The sequence below is a fragment of the Salmo salar genome, chromosome 10, assembly GCF_965601325.2.
Source record: "Salmo salar chromosome 10, fSalSal1, whole genome shotgun sequence".
Lineage (NCBI taxonomy): Eukaryota > Metazoa > Chordata > Actinopteri > Salmoniformes > Salmonidae > Salmo > Salmo salar.
In genome coordinates this window covers 119,334,503-119,358,693 of record NC_138300.1, presented here as the reverse complement: position 1 = coordinate 119,358,693, position 24,191 = coordinate 119,334,503, and the positions used below count along the sequence as shown (strand labels likewise).

Sequence of the window (24,191 nt, the reverse complement as noted above, 5' to 3'; positions counted from 1 at the left end):
GGGGTGAGCCTGTGTGGTTGTCCATTTAAATCTAGTCCTAGATGGCATGCACTGCTCTGTAAAGTCACCAGTGTGTCACTAAGGAAGAGATGAGATGGATGAGCCTGTGTGTTGTGTAACTGGAGATTTAAATGATTTGATTGATATGCCTATTATGTTGGGTGTTCACCCATACAATTATTAATTCATGCAATGTTTTAAAAAATAAAATAAAATACAGAATTTCTACAGAAAAACAACAGTCCAAACCTTACGTCTCTACCACATATGTGTAACGGCTCTCGTTGGTGGTAGGAAGAGTAGACCAAAGCGCAGCGTGGTAAGTGTTCATGATTCGTTTATTCAAGAAACACTACAGCAGAAAAACAAAAGCGAACAGTTCTGTCAGACACTGAACAGAAAACAAGATCCCACAAAAACCAAAAGGAAAATGACAACTTATATATGATCCCCAATCAGAGACAACGATAGACAGCTGCCTCTGATTGGGAACCACACTCGGCCAAAAACAAAGAAATAGAAAACATAGACTTTCCCACCCGAGTCACCTCCTGACCTAACCAAACATAGAGAATAATAAGGATCTCTAAGGTCAGGGCGTGACAATATGGTTCAATATGCAGACAATTTTATCAGATCATTTAGCATGATTAGAGTGAATAGAATGTCTGTACAGCCATGGTCAAAAAGTGGTCGCTACTCAATAGAACTCTGTCACTGCTCCGAGGGCAGAACTGAGCTAACTTCCAACGTCAACTGACAAGCTAGCTAGTGGCTGCAGCTTCGTGTTTTTTAATTTTTTTTATTTCACCTTTATTTAACCAGGTAGGCCAGTTGAGAACAAGTTCTCATTTACAACTGCGACCTGGCCAAGATAAAGCAAAGCAGTGCGACACAAACAACAACACAGAGTTACACATGGAATAAACAAACATACAGTCAATAATACAAAAGAAAAAGACTATATACAATGTGTGCAAATGAGGTAGGATAAGGGAGGTAAGGCAATACATAGGCCATAGTGGCGAAATAATTACAATATAGCAATTAAACACTGGAGGGATAGATGTGCAGAAGATGAGTGTGCAAGTAGAGATACTGGGGTGCAAAGGAGAAAAAGTAAATAAAATAAATAACAGTATGGGGATGAGGTAGTTGGATGGGCTATTTACAGATGGGCTATGTACAGGTGCAGTGATCTGTGAGCTGCTCTGACAGCTGGTGATTAAAGTTAGTGAGGGAGATATGAGTCTCCAGCTTCAGTGATTTTTGCCATTCATTCCAGTCATTGGCAGCAGAGAACTGGAAGGAAAGGTGACCAATCGAAGAATTGGCTTTGGGGGTGACCAGTGAAATATACCTGCTGGAGCAGGTGCTACGGGTGGGTGCTGCTATGGTGACCAGTAAGCTGAGATAAGGCGGGGCTTTACCTAGCAGAGACTTATAGACGGCTTGGAGCCAGTGGGTTTGGCGACAAATATGAAGCGAGGGCCAGCCAACGAGAGCATACAGGTCGCAGTGGTGGGTAGTATATGGGGCTTTGGTGACAAAACGGATGGCACTGTGATAGACTGCATCCAAATTGCTGAGCAGAGTGTTGGAGGCTATTTTGTAAATGACATCACCAAAGTCAAGGATCGGTAGGATTATCAGTTTTACGAGGGTATGTTTGGCAGCATGAGTGAAGGATGCTTTGTTGCGAAATAGGAAGCTGATTCTAGATTTTGTTTAGGATTGGAGATGCTTAATGTGAGTCTGGAAGGAGAGTTTACAGTCTAACCAGACACCTAGGTATTTGTAGTTGTCCACATATTCTAAGTCAGAACTGGACGGGCGGCAGGTGTGGGCAGCGATCGGTTGAAGAGCATGCATTTAGTTTTACTTGCATTTAAGAGCAGTTGGAGGCCACGGAAGGAGAGTTGTATGGCATTGAAGCTCGCCTGGAGGTTAGTTAACACAGTGTCCAAAGAAGGGCCAGAAGTATACAGAATGGTATAATCTGAATATAGGTGGATCTGAGAATCAGCAAGCAGCAAGAGCGACATCATTGATGTATAGAGAGAAAAGAGTCGGCCTGAGGTTGACCTCTGTGGCACCCCTATAGAGACTGTCAGAGGTCCGGACAACAGGCCCTCCGATTTGACACACTGAACTCTGCCTGAGAAGTCATTGGTAAACCAGGCAAGGCAGTCATTTGAGAAACCAAGGCTTTTGAGTCTGCCAATAAGAATGTGGTGATTGATAGAGACGAAAGCCTTGGCAAGGTCGATGAATACAGCTGCACAGTATTGTCTCTTATCGATGGCGGTTATGATATCGTTTAGGACCTTGAGCGTGGCTGAGGTGCACCCATGACCAGCTCAGAAACCAGATTGCATAGCGGAGAAGGTACTGTGGGATTTGAAATGGTCGGTGATCTGTTTGTTATCTTGGCTTTCGAAGACATTAGAAAGGCAGGGTAGGATAGATATAGGTCTGTAGCAGTTTGGGTCTAGCGTGTCTCCCCCTTTGAAGAGGGGGATGACCGCGGCAGCTTTCCAATCTTTGGGGATCTCAGACGATACGAAAGATAAGTTGAACAGGCTAGTAATAGGGGTTGCAACAATTTCGGCGGATAATTTTAGAAAGAGAGGGTCCAGATTGTCCAGCCCGGCTGATTTGTAGGGGTCAAGATTTCGTAGCTCTTTCAGAACATCAGCTATCTGGATTTGGGTGAAGCTGCCTCTCGGGCTTCCGTCGTTGCCGTGACTCCCTCGCTGCTTCCACTTGTTCCCATGGGAGGCGATCCCTTCCGGCCTGGATCTCCTCCCATGTCCAGGATCCTTTGCCGTCCAGAATTTCCTCCCATGTCCAACTCGTCTTCCCCATAAACGCACGCTGCTTGGTCTTTTTGTGGTGGGAGATTCTGTCACGGTTGTCATACGAAGGAGACCAAGGCGCAGCGTGTGTATCATTCCACATTTTATTATAACTGTGAAACTATGCAAGACATACAAATAAACTACTAAACAAGATAACAAACTGTGACGAAGAGGTGCAACATACACTAACTCAAAATATAATCTCCCACAAACCCAGGTGGGAAAAACAACTACTTAAATATGATCCCCAATTAGAGACAACACATTTATTAGCACCCACATTTCACTACATTCTAGAGCAGTGAGTGAATGCCTTATCGTGTGTAATCATCATGTATCAACCTGCGTGCCATTGATCTACCTCTACATTATGTAGCCTACAGATGTTAAATGTTGGGTTTTTTTTATCTCTTGACTGTAGCACCAAAAGAAACCTCCTAGCAACCAATAAAGTCCTCTGATTCTAAAAAGTGAACGTGTCATCACCTCTTCCACAGGGTGACGAGGAGTCCAGCCAGGGCCTTCCCATCAGCCCCTTCATGGACCGCTCTGCTCCTCAGCTGGCTAAGCTCCAGGAATCCTTCATCACCCACATCGTAGGACCGCTCTGTAACTCATACGACTCCGCAGCACTCATGCCCGGACGTTGGGTGGAGCCTAACCCCGAGGAGGAGGAGGAGCACGAGGAAGATGAAGAGGAGGAGACGACAGAGGATGAAGATGGGTCTACTAGCTCAGAGGCATCGCGTAAGAATGTTTCCTTTACTTTACTTGGTGTAGTTGACAGGGACAATGTACGTTATTAATGTGCCAGATTTAGCCAGAATCAATGCATGAAAAAACAATTAAATATTTTTTCTCCAAACCCTTCTGTAGAGAAAGCCAAAGCAGCTCCCAAAAAGAGGAGGAAAGTGTTCTGTCAGATCACCCAGCACCTGATGGACAACCACGAGATGTGGAAGAAGGTGATCGCAGAGGAAACCCCCAAGCAAAACAATGTAGCTGAGCCAATCCTATCCATCCACGAGGAGGAGGAGGAGCCAGGGAGCAGGGAGGATGTAGTGGAGGGGGAGGAGCCAGAAGAGGAAGGGGAGGTGCCAGAGGAGGAAATAGACGAGGAGTGGCCAGCGCCCCCGCAGGACGAGTCTGAACCTGCAGAAGAGGCGGGGCCAGAGTGAGGGCCCCAAAGGCTCATGGCAAGTGCTATTCGGGATCCTTGGGATATTGCTACCCTAAACCCTAACCCCAACCCTAAACTTAACCATAACCCTTACCTAACCTTAACCCCTTACCTAAACCATTTTAAATGTAAACTTAAATGGGGTAGGGATGTCCCAAGGATCCCAGATAGCAAGGACCAAAGGCTCATGGGAATGAAACTAGGCAGCCGTAAGCCCGAGCCAGAACATGAAATCACTTTTTCTATCCTATTGACAAACAGGCTGACTGATTTTATTATTTTTTTGCCAGCACATTCACTTAGACACAACACTGTAGAAGTTTGGGACATTGTGCCTAATGAAAATGTAACACAGGGTGGGAGATATTTACTTGTGGTTTACACATTTTATATATAAAAACAAAGAATACAAGTCAGGTTCAGAAACATCGGTCAATCGTCCTCTTGAGGAACTATCCGTTATTACAATAACTTACAGGATCATATACTGGACGTAACAAACTGGTGTAAGAAGTCAGGAAATACTCAGACTCTTTTTTGCTACCGTCAAGAGCGGATTGAGACTTAGTCATGAAGACCTCAAACCCATTGTGTAAACAACGGACTGCAGAGACTGCCGCCAATTTATATATAAGAAATATTTTCTAAATGCAATTATACTTAAACATCACATGCACCTGTACTCATGTGTTTTGTTTAGGGGGGGATTTTAAGTATTTTCTCTGGGTCTGATAAGTCTCAGTAATATGGTTCTATTTTTACTATGTGGATTGAGAAGGGAAAAATTTGACTGAACAGCTTCATACAAATCTACATTTTCCATCTTTATTAAATGTTCTTTAATTGATTCCACAATGCATCTCACACCTATATTCTGTAAGCACACGACAGCAAACATGCCCTCTAGGCATCTTTTGTTTTACTGACAAACTGAAACGGTCGGTATAGCCCACCCTTTTAATAAGGCCCCTCTAGGATCTATGACATCGACAGAACCATCAGCTGGTAACATTTCTCATGTCATGGTACTCCAGGTGAGCAGAACCTATGACTTCAGTCCAGGGTCTTTTTTGACCAATGGCTTGGTTCAGAGGAAGTTGGAACACACTACAGGGTCTTTTTTGACCAATGGCTTGGTTCAGAGGAAGTTGGAACACACTACAGGGTCTTTTTAGACCAATGGCTTGGTTCAGAGGAAGTTGGAACACACTACAGGGTCTTTTTGACCAATGGCTTGGTTCAGAGGAAGTTGGAACACACTACAGGGTCTTTTTGACCAATGGCTTGGTTCAGAGGAAGTTGGAACACACTACAGGGTCTTTTTGACCAATGGCTTGTTTCAGAGGAAGTTGGAACACACTACAGGGTCTTTTTGACCAATGGCTTGGTTCAGAGGAAGTTGGAACACACTACAGGTGTCAGGAGAGGAGTCAGAAAAAGAGATGTTAGTACTGTAGGTCTTATGAGTGTTTCTCTAATACAGTTAAAGAAAACAGGCTTGTGTGCCTGCTAAGATAATATAGTCCTATGACTATAAGGCATAGTTCCTCAACCTAACTCAAAGACAGGATTCTTCCTCTACTACCAGATAAACTGATTACATAGATCACCAGGAGACAAAATACTGTTTTTTACTACTTATTGACTATTGATTCTCGTTTCAGTAACCCAATAGACACAAACAGTTATTTTAGTTTGCTTTTATTTAACCAGGTAAGTCATTGAGAACACATTCTCTTTTACAATAATGACATACAGGTACATGGTAACACAGGATCACACACACACACACACACACACACACACACACACACACACACACACACACACACACACACACACACACACACACACACACACACACACACACACACACACACACACACACACACACACACAGTATACGATCTCTAAGCCATACAAGGAGGAACCATTTACTGTGAGGTGGTTTTAAGGGAGAGAGCAGAGTAGCACATAATGGTCCTAGCTTTGACAGCCAGTCTCCATCCTAAATGGCACCCTATTCCCTTTATAGTGCACTACTTTAGGCCAGGACCCCATGGTACCCTATTCCCTATATAGTGCACTACTTTTGACCAGAGCGAGCCCCTCCCCTACAGAGCCCCCCCCCCCCCTTCTATTAACATGTGAACACACACCGTAAATAACATTACACACAACAGATCAATGACAAGGCTCCTCTCTGTGTACTGCTGCCAAACACTACTATAAACACTGTGTATGCTTTAGGGGTGAACTGGGTAAGGTGAATTAATTGCCTATGCTCCTTGTACATTTTGGGTTCCCTCACCTTTCATCCCAAATTTTACATCGTTCTTTTACATTATCTTTCTCAATCAGGTTTTTAATAATTCTTCCAAGTGAAAATAGCTGATTGTTGATATGATGACTTGTTTAGTGCGTTGCATCGATAGCATACTCAGTACAGTATATGGGATAAGCTACATAGTTGTAGTGGTTAGCAACACTTTATGTATGCTATATAAAGCCTTTATAGGTTGTAAGTTGTAAAGGACTTTTTAAAATGTATTTTTGGATTGGAATCCAGGTTTATGTAGAGTTTAATCCAGAGCCTTCCTGCAGGAAAAAAAGACCCCATGTTCAGGACTTCAGTGAACTTTCTAGTGGCAGACACAAACATTTCATCCATTCATGTTCCTCAGAGACAAAGGGCCATACTGTATGCAACGCTTGGCTTCACTATAGATGCAGTAAAGAGGTCAATGGAATGCATACCGTGGGCGATGGAAGGACGCTGGACTTGCAGACATTTAACAAATCTGATCCATCAAAGTGGATATTGGTCAAATCAGTCATGATGCATTGGTAACGGGCCCACAATGTGGTTACTAAAATCTGATGTGGATATATTTGGCTGTTTTCACCTCATAACATGTAAAAGTTGTCCCTTTTCAGGTTTCGAAGAAGTGACTGCTAAATGCTAACTCCTGTTTGTGTAAGCTGGTAGCGTAGCTAGCATACAGAAATCAGTGGTTGTAGTCAAAAGTCGTTTTTTAAAATTGTAATGCAGTTGATTGATGACGATGACATCAACATGTATGGGGGTTGACATCTATACAAGCATTATACTCTGATTTTTACCTCAACATAGTGTGGAATACACATGTAAACAACAGTCTAAATGTAGGATCATTTGGCTGGGGGGGAAATGAGGAGATTCGGGATCTTTCTCGCATGGCATCTTTCCCCCACACGTTTCCATGGCATTTCCATTGTTTTGGTCGAGTTCCATTGACCTCTTTACCATCTGTTCTTTCTATATGGTCTTTATTATTTAACTGAATGACACTGTGTGGCCAACAGGTTACCATTTACATGATATGATTCTGAATGACACTGTGTGAACAGCATGTTACCATTTACATGATATGATTCTGAATGACACTGTGTGAACAGCAGGTTACCATTTACATGATATGATTCTGCATTACATGTGGTCTAAGTCTTTCTATAAACTGGGTGGTTTGAGCCCTGAATGCTGATTGGATGAAAGCTGTGGTATACCAGACCGTATACCATGGGTATGACAAAACATACATTTGTACTGCTCTAAATACGTTTATAATAGCAATAAGGAACCTCGGGGGTTTGTGGTATATGGCCAATATACCACGGGCTAAGGCCTGTATCCAGGCACTCAGCATTGTGTCGTACAAGAGAACAGCCCTTAGTCGTGGTATATTGGCCATATACCACACCCCCTCGGACCTTATTGCTTAAATCACACACATCATAACATATGGTCAGTCTCTCTCAGTGTTTTTCTGTGATATCAAACAACGCTGTTGCCACCACCTGTGAAACTGCAATATGATATGTCTTTTCCATTTATTTACAAAAGTTCGAAAAGACCTGGAATGTTTTGTGAGATAATATTTGGTGTGGTATGGAGCCCCATATGATCATGTTATTCATTTAATTGGACATTCTAATTTCTGATGCATGATAGTACACAGAATGATTGTTAAACACGTGTGTGTGTGTGTGTGTGTGTGTGTGTGTGTGTGTGTGTGTGTGTGTGTGTGTGTGTGTGTGTGTGTGTGTGTGTGTGTGTGTGTGTGTATGTATATATATATATATATATATATATATATATATATATATATATATATATATATATATATATATATATATATATGTGTGTGTGTGTGTAATAACGTCCACCTCTGATCTCTTGTCAGTATGGCCTGCCAATCGGATGGATGCACACAAAACTATGAGACATTAAACATGTACAACTGTAGAGTTTTGTTTATTATTTTGAATAATGTGTCACATTTTTGCAACCTTGACACAGCTCATTTTGTTTTGCTATGACACAGTGGTCACTGATCAGTCAATCTCCCCCCTGTTTGTCTGACTGTCAGAGACTTCCAGCTCACCTTTTGAGCGAAGCCTGGGAGCCAAGCCTAGTTCCTAGTTCCTACCCCATACCAAAATACCCATCTTTGAAAGTTCCAATGTAAAATAGCACTCTTTTTTGTCTAAATTCATCTTTATTTGCCATAATTATTGGAGAAAAAAAAACATGTATTATCTTTTACAATGAGAACCAAACATGCTTTCCTGTCCTCTAAACAATAAAATTAGCCTTGTATTTTTATATACTGTAGTTGACACATGATGATGATTAAATGACTAATGGTTTCTCTCACCAGTACCTTGCACTTAACACATGTAGCAATATTTACACTTAATAAAAAAAATACACAGTATTTGTTAAGTAAAACTTGTTCATTTCCTTGCTGGTTGATGCTCCATTTTGTACAATATATATGCTGTACAGTAAAGAAATATTAAAACAAACAAAAAACTCTTTTAGATATACATTATTTATTTTTACCATTTTGTAATTTAGACGCTATACTGTAGTTACTATATTGCCAGAATTACTGGAAGTGCCTATTGGTATTATGTGTACTATACAGTGAATATGTTTTGAGATCAGTAGAAGTTGTCACACGATGAACAATGTGGATGTTGTGATGTGAAATACATTGAATTACAATACTTTAATTTCTGTGGTACTTGGGCCTCTGTGTATTTTTTTCCAGCTTGAATATTCAAATGTACACTGAACAAAAATATAAACGCAACATGTAACAATTTCTACGTTTATACTGAGTTACAGTTCATAGAAGGAAATCAGTCAATTGAAATAAATAAATTAGACCCTAATCTATGGTTTTTATATGATTGGGAATACAGATATGCATCTGTTGGTTACAGATACCTGTCAGAGCGCTCAAGGAAGCAGGAGGGTTGAAGTCAGGCACAGGAGACACAAGTCTGTGAACACTCGTCTTTAATAAATAATCCACACTTGCCAAAACAGGTAGGGCAGGGCAAAGTAAAACAAATACCCACAAACAGTCCGAACACAGCGTAAGGACGCAGCCCAAAACACACTGCCACAAAACCCACAGGCAGAGGGAAAAAACACCTGTTCCCCAGACGTACAACCTGACGAAAATAATCATGGCACAAAAACAAACCTACACAGAAAGACTAAATAACCCCCCACTAATGAACTAATACTAAACAGGTGCAAACCTAAACTAGACCTGACCAACTGAAAATAAACAGAGGATCGGTGGCAGCTAGTAGGCCGGCGACGACGACCGCCGAGCGCCGCCCGGGCGAGGAGGGGCGCCACCTTCCGTCGATGTTGTGACAATACCGTAAAAGAAATGGGCCTCACAATGGGCCTCAGGATCTCATTGCGGTAATTTTGTGCATTGAAATTGCCAATCGATAAAATGTAATTGTGTTCGTTGTCCATAGCTTATGCCTGCCCGTACCATAACCCCACTGCCGCCATGGGCACTCTGTTCACAATGTTGACATCAGCAAACCGCTTGCCCACACGACGCCATACACAGGGTCTACGGTTGGACGTACTGCAATTCTCTAAAACAACGTTGGAGGCAGCTTATGGTATAGAAATTAGCAACCAATTCTCTGTCAACAGCTCTGGTGGACATTCCTGCAGTCAGCATGCCAATTGCACGCTCCCTCAAAACATTTTTAAGTGGCCTTTAATTGTCCCCAGTACAAGGTGCACCTGTGTAATGATCATGCTGTTTAATCAGCTTCTTGATAAGCCACACCTGTCAGGTGGATGGATTATAATTATGGGGTTTAGTGGTTAGAGCGTTGGGCCAGTAAACCAAAGGTTGCTGGATCAAAATCCCTGACCTGACAATGTAAAAATCTGTGGTTATGCCCCTCCATAAGGCAGTTAACCCCCTGTTCCCTGGTAGGCCGTCATTGTAAATAAGAATTTGTTCTTAACTGACTTGCCTAGTTAAATAAAAAAAATCTTGGCAAAGGATAAATGCTCACTAACAGGGATGTAATCTAATTTGCGAGAAATATGCTTATGTACCATTTCTGGGATCTTTTATTTCAGTTCATGAAACAAGGGACCAACACTTTACATGTTGTGTTTATATGTTTGATCAGTGTACATGCATATAAGTATATGTATATATATATATATATTTGTCTTCATTGCCATCTGAAGATTGGCAGATTTTTATTGAGAATGTAACGCTTAACAATAATAATATATGCCATTTATTTATCCAAAGCGACTTACAGACATGTGTGCATACATTTTACATACTGGTAATGTTGGGAATGAAACTCACTATCCTGGCATTGTAAGCTAGGTTATGGACCACAGGCACCATGCTCTACTAACTGAGTTATGGACTACAAGCACCATGCTCTACTAACTGAGTTATGGACTACAAGCACCATGCTCTACTAACTGAGTTATGGACTACAAGCACCATGCTCTACTAACTGAGTTATGGACTACATGCACCATGCTCTACTAACTGAGTTATGGACTACAAGCACCATGCTCTACTAACTGAGTTATGGACCACAAGCACCATGCTCTACTAACTGAGTTATGGACCACAAGCACCATGCTCTACTAACTGAGTTATGGACTCAGGGGCGGAAATCCCGGGGGGGACGGGGGGGACACGACCCCCCCATCCTGGGAAAAATATGATTTGTCCCCCCCAATATATCACTGAAACATAACTATGTAATTTAAATAATATTAATAATACGCAATGATAGCAATTGTGCTGATTATAGACACTTAATAGCGCGTTTTTAAGTTTCAAAAGATTGCGACCCCCCCACCCTTTGCCTCACAATGGTTTGATCCACTGCCAGTTCCTTAGCTTGCTCGGTAACAGAGAGGTCGTATCTACTGTCTGAAAGGCACTCAATGCACATAATTGACGTGAGGTTAATCCAGTCAATCGTGCACACACACTAGCTGAATATGCAGAGCTAGCGCGCAAATATTAACTATTAAGCTAGCTAGTACCTATTCCATTTATGTGGCGTCGTCAAAGATGGAATCTTTGCTATCGTCAATTTATTCCAAGATCAGCATGCAGATGATGTAAGTTAGTGCTTTAAAGTCCCAGTGATAAGGTTAGCGATAAACTGAAATCCAAACTGAACAGAACTACACTCTCTTCTACCCTTGTCTTAAATATATTTAATGGTCTCGTTGCGAAAGCTAAATTGTCGCAAGGGAACTTTTATTTATTTATTTTATTTCACCTTTATTTAACCCGGGTAGCAAAGATTATAGCAAACACCACTGAAACTGAATTGGTGCTTGCTAGCTTTGCAAATTCAGCTATTGTTGGAAGCCAGCCAATATGAAACAAACTATTAAAATTACAAAAGGTTGCAGCATATGTTGTGTAAATGGTGAACTCATACAGCTGTCAACTCTTGTCATTTTAATCCGTTTCACATTTGCTAGCTACCTTTTAGATCGAAGCCCAAATAGAATGATTGAAGATGATAGAAGCCCATCTCCTACTGTAAATAACATACACACTGTGTGTGTAGCCAGCCAGCCAGCCAGGTAGAAAAATGGCAGAAAAATAAAAGACGGACATCAGAGTATTTTTCAATACACCAAAACGCATAGTAAGAACCCTAGTAGCCTAATATCTCAAAGACTAGTTGATAAAATGTTCATAAGAAAGAAATGAAATTCTAATGGAAATGTTTCACAATGATGTCATTAGGCAGAGCAGGCAACAGATGACACACAGACAGCAGAGTTGGGGACAGATATGCAGGGACAGACTGGCAGAGACAGGGAGTCACAGGTAAGTTTGTTGAGTCTTTGTTTGGCAACATTATGAAAGGTTCTCAATTTTTTTGACTTGTTAAATAGGAACATAATTGGAAAATGCCATGGATACCCCCACTCTCAACTTAAACTGGTGACTGAACTAAGATTTGTTAAAGGCAATGGTATTGCTGTTGTGATTAGTTGTGTAGTTTTGGGTACCGGTAGTTAGGAGTACGGCAAACACCTTATTTCTTAAGTTCCTCAATATACATTTACCATATTACAATGTCGGCTATGTGTTACAGCACTACTTTTGGTGTCCCCCTCAGGAATTGCTCTTGAGAAAATTTCATGTAATTGTCCCCTCCAAAGTTGATATCAGATTTTCGCCCCTGTATGGACTACAAGCACCATGCTCTACTAACTGAGTTATGGACTACAAGCACCATGCTCTACTAACTGAGTTATGGACTACAAGCACCATGCTCAACAGCCTCCACTGATATTCATATGTAATGTTTTAAAGTGGCATTATCAAAGTGACTAGTGATCAATTAATTAAAGTGGCTAATGATTTAGAGTCTGTATGTAGGCAGCAGGTTCTCTGTGTCAATGATGGCTGTTTAACAGTCTGATGGCCTTGAGATATAATCTATTTTTCAGTCTCTTGGTCCCAGATTTGATGCACCTGTACTGACCTCGTCTCCTGGATGGTAGCAGGGTGAACAGGAAGTGGCTCGGGCAGTTGTTGTCCTTGATGCTCTTTTTGGCCTTCCTGTGACATTGGGTGCTGTAGGTGTCATGGAGGGCAGGTAGTTTGGCCCCGGTGATGCGTTGTGCAGACCGCACCACCCTCTGGAGAGCCCTGCGGTTGAGGGCGGAGCAGTTGCCGTACCAGGCGGTGATACAGCCTGACAGGATGCTCTCAATTGTGCGTTTGTAAAGGTTCATGAGTGTTTTCGGTGACAAGCCAAATTTCTTCAGCCTCCTGATGTTGAAGAGGCTCTGTTGCGCTCTCTTCACCACACTGTGTGTGTGGGTGGACCATTTCAGTTTGTCCATGGTGTGTACGCCGAGGAACTTAAAACTTTCCACCTTCACTGCTGTCCCGTCGATAGGGGGGTGCTCCCTCTGTTGTTTCCTGAAGTCCACGATCATCTCCTTTGTTTTGTTGATGTTAAGTGAGAGGTTGTTTTCCTGACACCACATTCTAAGTGTCTCGTCGTTGTTGGTAATCAAGCCCACTACTGTTGTGTCATCAGCAAACTTGATGATTAAATTCGAAGTGTGCATGGCCACGCAGTCATGGGTGAACAGGGAGTACAGGAGGGGGCTGAGCACGCACCCTTGTGGGGCCCCAGTGTTGAACATCAACGAAGTGGAGATGTTGTTTCCTACCTTCACCACCTGAAGGTGGCCTGTCAGATGGTCCAGGACCCAATTGCTCAGGGTGGGGTTGAGACCCAGGGCCTTAAGCTTAATGATGAGCTTGGAGCTTTGGTTTTGAATGCTGAGCTGTAGTCAATGAAACAGCATTCTTTCATATGTATTCCTCTTGTCCAGATGGGATAGGGCAGTGTGCAGTGGGATGACGATTGCATTGTCTGTGGATCTATTGGGGCATTAAGCAAATTGAAGTGGGTCTAGGGTGGCAGGTAAGGTGGAGGTGATATGATCCTTGACTATTCTCACAAAGCACTTCATGATGACAGAAGTGAGTGATACAGGGCGAAAGTCATTTACTTCAGTTATCTTTGACCCATCCCAGATTAATGTTTGTGCTGTTCTGCCATTTCCATTCTACAGTTCATACTGTACTGGCCTATGCTGTCTGTCTGTCTGTCTGTCTGTCTGTCTGTCTGTCTGTCTGTCTGTCTGTCTGTCTGTCTGTCTGTCTGTCTGTCTGTCTGTCTGTCTGTCTGTCTGTCTGCCTGTCTGCCTGTCTCTCTCTCTCTCTCTATCTCTCCCTATCTCTGGATCAGCATATTAACATAATTAACATAATATTCACAGATGAAAAAAGTCACACATTTATTTGCTGCTCTTAAACGCTAGTAAAACTAAATGCATGCTTTTCAACCGATCGCTGCCCACGCCCGCCCGACTAGCATAATTTCTCTGGACAGTTCTGACTTAGAATATGTGGACAACTACAAATACCTAGGTATCTGGGTAGACTGCAAACTCTCCTTCCAGGCTCATATTAAGCATCTCCAATCCAGAAGTAAATCTAGAATCGGCTTCCTATTTCGCAACAAAGCCTCCTTCACTCACGCTGCCAAACATACCCTCGTAAAACTGACTATCCTACCGATCCTCGACTTCAGCAATGTCATTTACAAAATAGCCTCCAACACTCTACTCAGCAAACTGAACGCAGTCTATCACAGTGCCATCCGTTTCTTCACCAAAGCCCCATATACTACCCACCACTGCGACCTGTATGCTCTCGTTGGCTGGCCCTCGCTACATATTCGTCGCCAGACCCACTGGCTCCAGGTCATCTATAAGTATTTGCTAGTTAAAGCTCCGCCTTATCTCCGCTCACTGGTCACCATAACAACACCCACCCGTAGCACGCGCTCCAGCAGGTGTATCTCACTGGTGATCCCCAAAGCCAACACCTATTGGCCGCCTTTCCTTCCAGTTCTCTGCTGCCAATGACTGGAACGAATTGCAAAAATCGCTGAAGCTGGAGACTTATATCTCCCTCACTAACTTTAAGCATTAGCTATCTGAGCAGCTTACCGATCGCTGCAGCTGTACACAGCCCATCTGTAAATAGCCCATCCAACTACCTACCTCATCCCCATATTGTTTTTATTTACTTTTTTTTGCTCTTTTGCACACCAGTATTTCTACTTGCACATCATCATCTGCACATCTATCACTCCAGTGTTCATTTGCTAAATTGTAATGACTTCGCTACTATGGCCTATTTATTGCCTTACCTCCTTACGCCATTTGCACACACTGTATATAGATTTTTTCTACTGTATTATTGACTGTATGTTTGTTTATTCCATGTGTAACTCTGTGTTGTTGTTTTTTGTCGCACTGCTTTGCTTTATCTTGGCCAGGTCACAATTGTAAATGAGAACTTGTTCTCAACTGGCCTACCTGGTTAAGGTGAAATAAATAAAATTAAAATTAAGCTATGCTGCCAGTGTGGAATATTCACACCATGATAGAAGCAAAATTTAAAAAACCATTGGAATTACAATGGGTCATTAAGTGTGCCCAATTAGTTCCAATTATGCTTATTATCAAGATGTGGCATTGGACCATTTGAGGGTTAACCAGCCAGGTCACACCAGATCCAATATATTTTTTTATTTAACTAGGCAAGTCAGTTAAGAACAAATTCTTATTTACAATGACGGCCTACCAGAGAACAGTGGGTTAACTGCCTTGTTCAGGGGCAGAATGACAGATTGTCAGCCCAGGCATTCAATCCAGCAACCTTTCGTTACTGGCCTAATGCTCTAACCACTGAGCTACCTGCCGCCCAAATAACTATTCCAGGTCCCTAGAACGTCGGGAGATGCCTTTAATACCGGCCACTAGGGACAACAGTGAGCGCTATTCCCATCAAGTAGGCTCGCGGCTTCATACGGCATGCTATGGCTTGCTAAACCACGAGCTCTGGCGCAGAGGATCGCTGGTTCAATCCCAGTGGTGGGCACTTTTTGCCTAAATTTAACCTTAAAAAAAATCGATGTTTGTGGACAAACGTCAAATACTGCAGTCATACAATAAGATATTGTTGGCCTAACAGGTGCGGGTTTGAATAGTTATTGGCACTGTATATCCCTGCAGGTAGAAGTGCTGTAAAACTGTTACAAACTCATATGGTACATATTAGGCAGAACTATACTTTACTGTTTTGAATTATAACATGTTTCACATCAACATGTGAGCCTGAGAAAGAAAATATGTTATGGCTTGTTATGTCGCAAAAAACAACAACTGTTAATTAGACATGATCACCTGCAGCTAAATGAATGATTCATTCACAGCACTTTAGAGTTTAGCTGATCAACACGTCACCAAACTCTCATCATCACGTTCCACTCTCATCATCTGCTAAGACATCTTCTTTTTTTTTCTTTCGATGTTTAGGCTATTCCGATTTACCACACCCAACATACTTTCCCTGCGTTTGCCGTGATGCTCTATAGCCTAGATTTAATTAACGGCTAAAATAATGGCATGAATTAAGTGTGCTTTTCTATAGTTCTACACAGACGCGCATCACGTGTTTCGGTTCAATTCTCAGCCAGCGGTTTCCATGAACTGAACTATAGGCTTCAAACGCTCAGATTGCTCCAATTCTCCGGGTATGTGGTCGCTTGTCAAAGCCGGACTGAAATCCACAACCAAAAAATGAAAATTCTGAGAAATTGATTGAGGTGATTATTGAAGAAAGCGATCTTTCGATTGGACAAGAAAGCATATGGAAAATTGAAAACTGGAACCAGGGGTTCGGGCAGGGCTTCTGCTGCGAAGAAGTTTCAGAGTGGATATAACATCGACAAGTCAAAGCTCTGCAGCCTCCGAGGTCCTTCAGTTCAGAAAAAAAGTACTTGGGTAAGTAGGAATCAATTAAATATATTTATTAGGCTATGGCAACATATTTAGTCTCAGATTTCCAGTGAATAATAAAAAATTAAATTAAAAAAACGAATAACATATTAGGCTATATTATATTTTATCATGGTGGACTGTTAACCAATTATCTTTAGATCCTTAAAAAAAGAATGATGCTCTCGTCAAATGTCACTGATTGAGAAATACAGATCACAGACATCGTAGGAAGTGCAGCATTGCTGTGTCAACAGTGGCATGTGAAAATGTAATTTGCTTTGTTTTGTTTGTCGCCCTTTATGAGCGCCTAACAACTAACAATAATGAAGAAAAAAAAACGACATCATATTCAATATTTAGAATGATTAAATGCGGACACTGGCGCATAAGGAGAAATGTGTACCCTATTGGACATTATTGGACAAAAGTACTGCTGCATCCATAGATTAGTTTAAGATCACACGTAGGCTTCACCATTAGGTATTGTTTTGTAAAGGTTATTAGGAAAACAGTCTATAATGTTATTAGCTTTGATATGACCTATCAGATTGTCTATAATCAGAGACCTTACCATTAGCAGACCTACTGAATAAATTAACTATTAATTAGCCACTTGGGTTGCTGAGAGAGAGAGAGAGAGAGAGAGAGATGGGGGGAGAGAGAGAGATGGAGAGAGAGAGAGATGGGGGGAGAGAGAGAGAGATGGGGGGAGAGAGAGAGAGAGATGGGGGGAGAGAGAGAGAGAGATGGGAAGAGAGAGATGAGGAAAGAAAGAGATATGGGGGAGAGAGAGAGAATGAGAGAAAGAGAGAGAATGAGAAAACAAAAATATAACTACTTGACACATTGGAAAGAATTAACAAAAAAACAGAGCAAACTAGAATGCTATTTGGCCCTAAACAGAGAGTACACAGTGGCAGAATACCTGACCACTGTGACTGACCCAAACTTAGGAAAGCTTTCCTATGTACAGACTCAGTGAGCATAGCCTTGCTATTGAGAAAGGCCGCCGTAGGCAGACCTGGCTCTCAAGACAAGACAGGCTATGTGCACACTGCCCACAAAATGAGGTGGAAACTGGGCTGCACTTCCTAACCTCCTGCCAAATGTATGACCACATTAGAGACACATTTCCCCCAGATTACACCGACCCACAAAGAATTAGAAAACCAAATGTTGATACTCCCATATCTATTGGGTGAAATACCATAGTGTGCAATGAAAGAGAGAGAGAGAGAGAGAGAGAGAGTCATGAAACCAAGTGATGAAAATGTCATTTTATTCACACAATGTGACATTAAAAAAACAAAAAAAAACAACGTTCGTTGACCCATTTCTGTTCAAGAGTTGTAGAAATTATTCAACTTTGAACATATTGGTTTCACTAGGCTGTTGGTGCAATTCTATAAAAGGCTATCAAACAATGATAAATCACTGGATAATCAGATGAAGGGGTTATGAATTCAAATAGATGTAAACAGTAGGCTATAGGCCCTTTTAGTGCATGCGGCTATCTGTACTTCCTGTCTGTTTGCTCCAGTAAGAAAACAAAGGGTGCGTTGTTTACCGTGAGAAACCGCTTGTGGCTTCCACACACATGATGTTTCCTCATCTCTTCTGTAGGCTACATGATTCAGTTGTTAAATAAGTTGTTCAGAAAATCACGAAGAAATTATACCACAAAGTGGCCACCGTCTTTGATATTAGATTGGTTTGGTCAACCTTTCAAAGCTAAAGTAATATGTTAGTGACCTCGTAAACAAAAGCAGCGCCATTTTGGTGGAAGTTGTGCCACTGTACCCTTGACTGGAGATGGCGTTTCCGGCAGCGAGAAAAAAGGACATAGGCCTACAACTTGAGGCTTTTCTCATTTGGGCAAAAGTCTGTCCTCCGTCCTCCATCCTCTCTCCTCCGTGACCCAAAAGTCTGTCCACCCCCTGTAAATGTCATTTGGCTGATGAAGTGTGAGTCTCATTTCATTTTTCCAGCCTCCATCTAAACAAATGGAAAAGAAAGGCACCATATAATTCCATATTTTTAGATGATGCCTGTAGCCAGTAATTTACTTTCTTTGGAAAATAATATCTTCCAACAGGTGTGAGTGAACCAATGACGAAAGATTACAACAGAGAAACTCCTTCACCTGAAGAAACCATAATCTTCCTTAGAAAGATGGAGGTTCCATCTAAAGGGAGGTGGACCCCAGACGACATCTCCTCTACCCCATCATCTTCAGGGATGCAGAGGTCCAGTTGCTCCAGTCTGAAGGTACAGTACTTGTCTCTTCTCAGATCACCTCATGGGAAATTAAAACCCTGTACTGATCTAGGATCAGGTCCCTGTTATTCATATAAACATATTCTTTAAGATCTAAAAGGAAGAACTGATCCTACACTGTCTGTCTCTGTCTCTGTCTCTGTCTCTGTCTCTGTCTCTGTCTCTGTCTCTGTCTCTGTGTCTGTCTGTACTGTAGAGTTCTAGGACAAATTATTCTGTCGCATAAAAACTCTTCAAAAAGGGTTTGTAAAGGGTTCCTCGGCTGTAGGAGAACACTGTTTAGTTTCCAGGTTAAACACTGTTTAGTTTCCAGATTAAACACTGTTTAGTTTCCATGTAGAACAAAGTAATCCTTCTACCCCCCCCCCCCCCTAAAAGATTTAGATGTACTATTGTAAAGTGGTTGTTCCACTGGATATCATAAGGTGAATGCACCAATTTGTAAGTTGCTCTGGATAAGAGCGTCTGCTAAATGACTTAAATGTAAATGTAGTTTCCAGATAGAACACTTTTTTGTCATTTCCCTTCCAGATAGAACCCTTTCACCCACGAAAACACTCCAATTAGGAACCTTTTGGTGAAAAGGTTCTACCTGTAACCTAAAGGGATTCTCTTATCAGGGCAGTCATTCATCCAAATAACTCTTTATGGCAGGTTCTAGGTAGCACCTTTTTTTCTAAGAGTGTAACCACACAGTGGTGATTTGAGCATGTAAATCTTGGTGGGGCAAAAAAAAAGTGTAATGTGGGATGCATGCCAGCAAAGCCACTACACAGCACAGCACAACACAACACTAAACAATACATGAATTGCACTATAACGGTGACAAACGGTGCCCACAAACTGTTAGGCCCTACATGAAGCTGTCCCAACAACCAGTCCCAACACCTTACCACTGCTACACCTGGTTATCAGCAGAGCCTTGTCTGGCAGCGAAACAGTTCATTCAGCCTCATTTACTGCCTTAAAAAAACATGGCTGATATGGCTGACTTGGTTAAACAAATGTGGTTTCTACTGACAATTGAGATGTACAAACTATGGCATAAGGGAACGACGAGTGGATAAGAGGCAATCTGTCATTTAGATGAAGACATTAATGAGCGAGCTAAGACAGACGTAGTCAATATAACTATTTGTTCAGCTCTTTTGAAATGTACAGCGACAGAATTCAGAACATGGGCCATTCTTACAGTATCCTCCCTGTACACCAAATCAGAACCGTAGGATAAATAAAGGGGGTAGATAAGCAGACAATGAAAGCTCTTATAATATTAAATGATTACATTTCTCTTAAACAGGTTATAGGCTTCATGTGCACCACCAAGTCCAAAACGTAGACTAAGTAATGAGGGGGGAAAGGGACCAAATGATTAGGGTGAGGCACATGAGCTACTAACAGCTTACTACACAACATACACTTAGTATTACTTTCTTAGCTACAGTATACATATCTCCCTGGCATATTACATAATTTATGCAGCTCCATATAAGACATTTTTGGATTCTCCTTGTGATGTGCTCACTTGAACAGGAAGGTGGCGCGGCAGGTCTTCGTGGGCAAATTATGTCATCAAAGTCTAGCATTCTCATTTATGGTTGCTTTCAAGACAACTGGGAACTCGGAAAAAAAACAAGGTTGAATCATAATGACGTCAGTGATCTTCGGGTCGTAGCTCTAGAAAGAGGCCCGAGTTCCCGAGTTGGATGACCGTTCGAAGCTTGTTTTTCCCGAGTTCCCAGTTGTCTTGAACTCACTGAAGTCAGATTTCACAGTTCCGAGTTAACAGTTGTTTTGAGCGCGGAACAAATCATGCTTCATTGACAGCATGGCCAATGTTGTATGTTTATCATTTTAAACTAGGAAAAGAGACCCTTAATCCACACAGCCACTCCACTCAATAGCAAGCTAATGATTACTTTCCAATGCTTGCAGTTAGCCATTGATTCCTTCCAAACCATTCATTTTTGAATTTGCGAAGATCAACTTGTTTTGTAATGTTTATGTCCAATGGCCGATGAGCAATGATACGTTTTATCTATAATTTCTCTTCATTATTTCTCTTCATATGACAAGGATTAAAAAGGATTTTCCAGTAGATTGTCAACTTGATTCATGATGATGACTGCTAGCTAAGATTTGAAAGTATGATGTTGACATGATCAGTCCAATCAAGGCTACTGTAGGTATGTGATTTAACGTAATTTTATCTGTGGCCAATGACCTTGAGCCTTCTTGGATGGGCACTTCTAATGTAACTATAGAATTTTTTAGCTCTACCCATAGACTTGGCAGGGAAGTAGTGTCCCCATGAGTGACAGAACACTGAGCCAATCACGGCGCAACTAGAGACCATTACCAACACCTAAGCTCCGTATTTTCCGCTGGCTGCCCCATCACCACAGAAAGCACTGATCTAGGCTGAAGCACCTGCATTTTGGAGCTAAAAAGAGACCATGTTTGTATGCGGTTTTATTTATTTGTGTGTGTGTGTGTGTGTGTGTGTGTGTGTGTGTGTGTGTGTGTGTGTGTGTGTGTGTGTGTGTGTGTGTGTGTGTGTGTGTGTGTGTGTGTGTGTGTGTGTGTGGTGTGTGTGTGTGTGTGCGCGGGGGGGGGGGGTCGTCATCTGACTGAAAGGCATCTGACTGGCTTAAAGGGAACAAACTAGAAGCATCACTTAGAGGAATCTAGTGGCAGTGTAAGACAGTGTGTATATCATGTTGTAAGACGATGTGTGTGTGTGTGTGTGTGTGTGTGTGTGTGTGTGTAGATCATGCTGTAAGACAGTGTGTGTGGGTGTAGATCATGCTGTAAGACAGTGTGTGTGGGTGTAGATCATGCTGTAAGACAGTGTGTGTGGGTGTAGATCATGCTGTAAGACAGTGTGTGTGTGTGTGTACTGTTTATCATTGTTATAAGGCAGTGTGTGTACAGTATATTATGCTTTAATCTTTGGTTTCCCTAATTGATTATTTCAAAACAGAAGCTTGAGTGAACTTGACTGCAGTGGAACGTAGTGAATATTATCTAAGCCTAATAATGATCTTGCAAGGTGTTACACTGCACAAAAATCTAAATGCAACATACAACAATTTGAAAGATTTTACTAAGTTGCAGTTCATATAAGGAAATACATGTATTAGGCCCTAATCTATGTATTTCACATGACTGGGAATACAGATATGCATCTGTTGGTCACAGATATCTTTAAAACAAAGGTAGGGGCATGGATCAAAAAAACAGTCAGTATCTAGTGTGGCCACCATTTGCCTCATGCAGCGTGACACATCTCCCTCAAGTTGATCAGGCTGTTGATTATGGCCTGTGGAATGTTGTCCCACTCCTCTTCAGTGGCCGTGCGAAGTTTCTGGATTTGCGGGAACTGGAACACGCTGTCGTACACGTCGATCCAGAGCATGCCAAACATGGTCAATGGGTGACATGCCTGGTGAGTATGCAGGCCATGGAAGAAATGGGAGCTGCCAGGAATTGTATATACATCCTTGCGACATGGGGCCGTGTATTATCATGCTGAAACAAGAGATAATGGCGGTGGATGAATTGTACGACAATTGGCCTCAGGATGTCGTTACGGTATCTCTGTGCATTCAAATTGCCATCTATAAAATACAGTTGTGTTCTTTGCCCATAGCTTATGCCTGCCCGTACCATAACCCCACCGCCACAACGTTGCAAACCGCTCTCCCACACGTCATACACGTGGTCTGCGGTTGTGAGGCCGGTTGGACGTACTGCAAAATTCTCTAAAACAACTTTGGAGGTGGCTTATGGTAGAGAAATTAACATTCAATTCTCTGGCAACAGTTCTGGTGGACATTCCTGCAGTCAGCATGCAAATTGAGACATCTGTGGCATTGTGTTGTGTCACAAAACTGCACATTTTAGGGTGGCCTTTTATTGTCCCCAGCACAAGGTGCACCTGTGTAATGATTATGCTGTTTAATCAGCTTCTTGAAATGCCACACCTGTCAGGTGGATGGATTATTTTAGCAAAGGAGAAATGCTCACTATGAGCCCTCAACACTTAGCCCTTAGTGCCCTTTGGATTGCAACCTCCCTCCCTCCCTCACCCAGACCCAGACCCTGCAGGGTATTATAAAGTGTGAAAATAAATGTTCTAACCCAGACTCAGGGCTGCTTAGAGAGAGAGAGAGAGAGAGAGAGTCTGTTTCTATGTATGTCTGTCTGTCTGTGTACTGTACAGTGAAACAGTTTCTTGTTTGCCACTAGCTTGTGTACTGTGTGTGTACAGTAGTTGTCTTTGTATATGATTAGTGCAGCTAATGATGACTGTACTGTACATTAACTTTACACAGTGTATACACAAGCACTGTATCTGTAAAATGAGTGAGGTAGCCCTCAGCAGCAAGTGACTTACTGTAACAGAGTTTAGGGCCTGTCTTTGTCCTGATCTGGGCTCAAACAAGGGACCTTCTGCACAACAACCCTTCACGGTCCTGTGTTGCTCCGTTTGTGAGAGCCTGATGCTAGCAACGCCAGGGTAGTGGGTCCAATGTCCGCCATGGCCACCCATACGAAAAAATGTAAGTTGCTTAGGATAAAAGTTTCTGCTACATGGCATATGTTACGTATGTCAAGTAGCACCGTCAACACCAGTGACCCAGAAAAGCCCAGGCGTTTCTACGTCTTGGGCTACAGTACTTCTAGGTCTTGTGCGATGGACCCTACTACTGCACTGCACACACAGCTAACTACTTACCAGTGCCACATCAGCTACAGGGTCATTCCATTCAATTATTATCTTTTGGGTATTGTAATTTACTGGAAAAAATTCATGAATTAAATACTTTTTTCTTCTTTCATGAAGAGCACATATTCAACTTATTAAAAAATAAAAAAAATGTTTTCCCATCTCAAGAGGTTAAATGACTATAGTAAGAGCCTATTAAGTACCAAATAAAATAACAGGGTTGATGATTTCTTATTTTTAAATCTCCTTGTGACAGGGGGAACGGAAGCTTGGTGTGTGCAACAGGGAGGGGCAATTGAATGCAAGCTTCACCCCCAAAAATTATATTGTAAAAAAGCCGGTCTGTGGGTAACAAGGTTGACGTGCTATACTCGACCAGCTCGGCTT

The 24,191-nt window shown here is 42.0% G+C and overlaps 2 protein-coding genes across 2 annotated transcripts in view; both read left to right on the top strand.

The window, feature by feature from the left end:
- LOC106561697 (cGMP-inhibited 3',5'-cyclic phosphodiesterase 3A) overlaps positions 1–9,110 on the top strand; it is a 224,941-nt gene extending 215,831 nt beyond the window's left edge. Inside the window, exons 14-15 of the mRNA XM_014125905.3 lie at positions 3,359–3,608; positions 3,738–9,110. Of these exons, the coding sequence (XP_013981380.3) occupies positions 3,359–3,608; positions 3,738–4,039 (552 nt within the window). The 3' untranslated portion in view covers positions 4,040–9,110. The remainder of the gene's footprint in view (positions 1–3,358; positions 3,609–3,737) is intronic.
- Positions 9,111–22,618: 13,508 nt separating this feature from the next.
- LOC106561698 (solute carrier organic anion transporter family member 1C1) overlaps positions 22,619–24,191 on the top strand; it is a 32,174-nt gene continuing 30,601 nt past the window's right edge. Inside the window, exon 1 of the mRNA XM_082956637.1 lies at positions 22,619–22,635. Coding sequence (XP_082812763.1) covers positions 22,619–22,635 — 17 coding nt within the window. The remainder of the gene's footprint in view (positions 22,636–24,191) is intronic.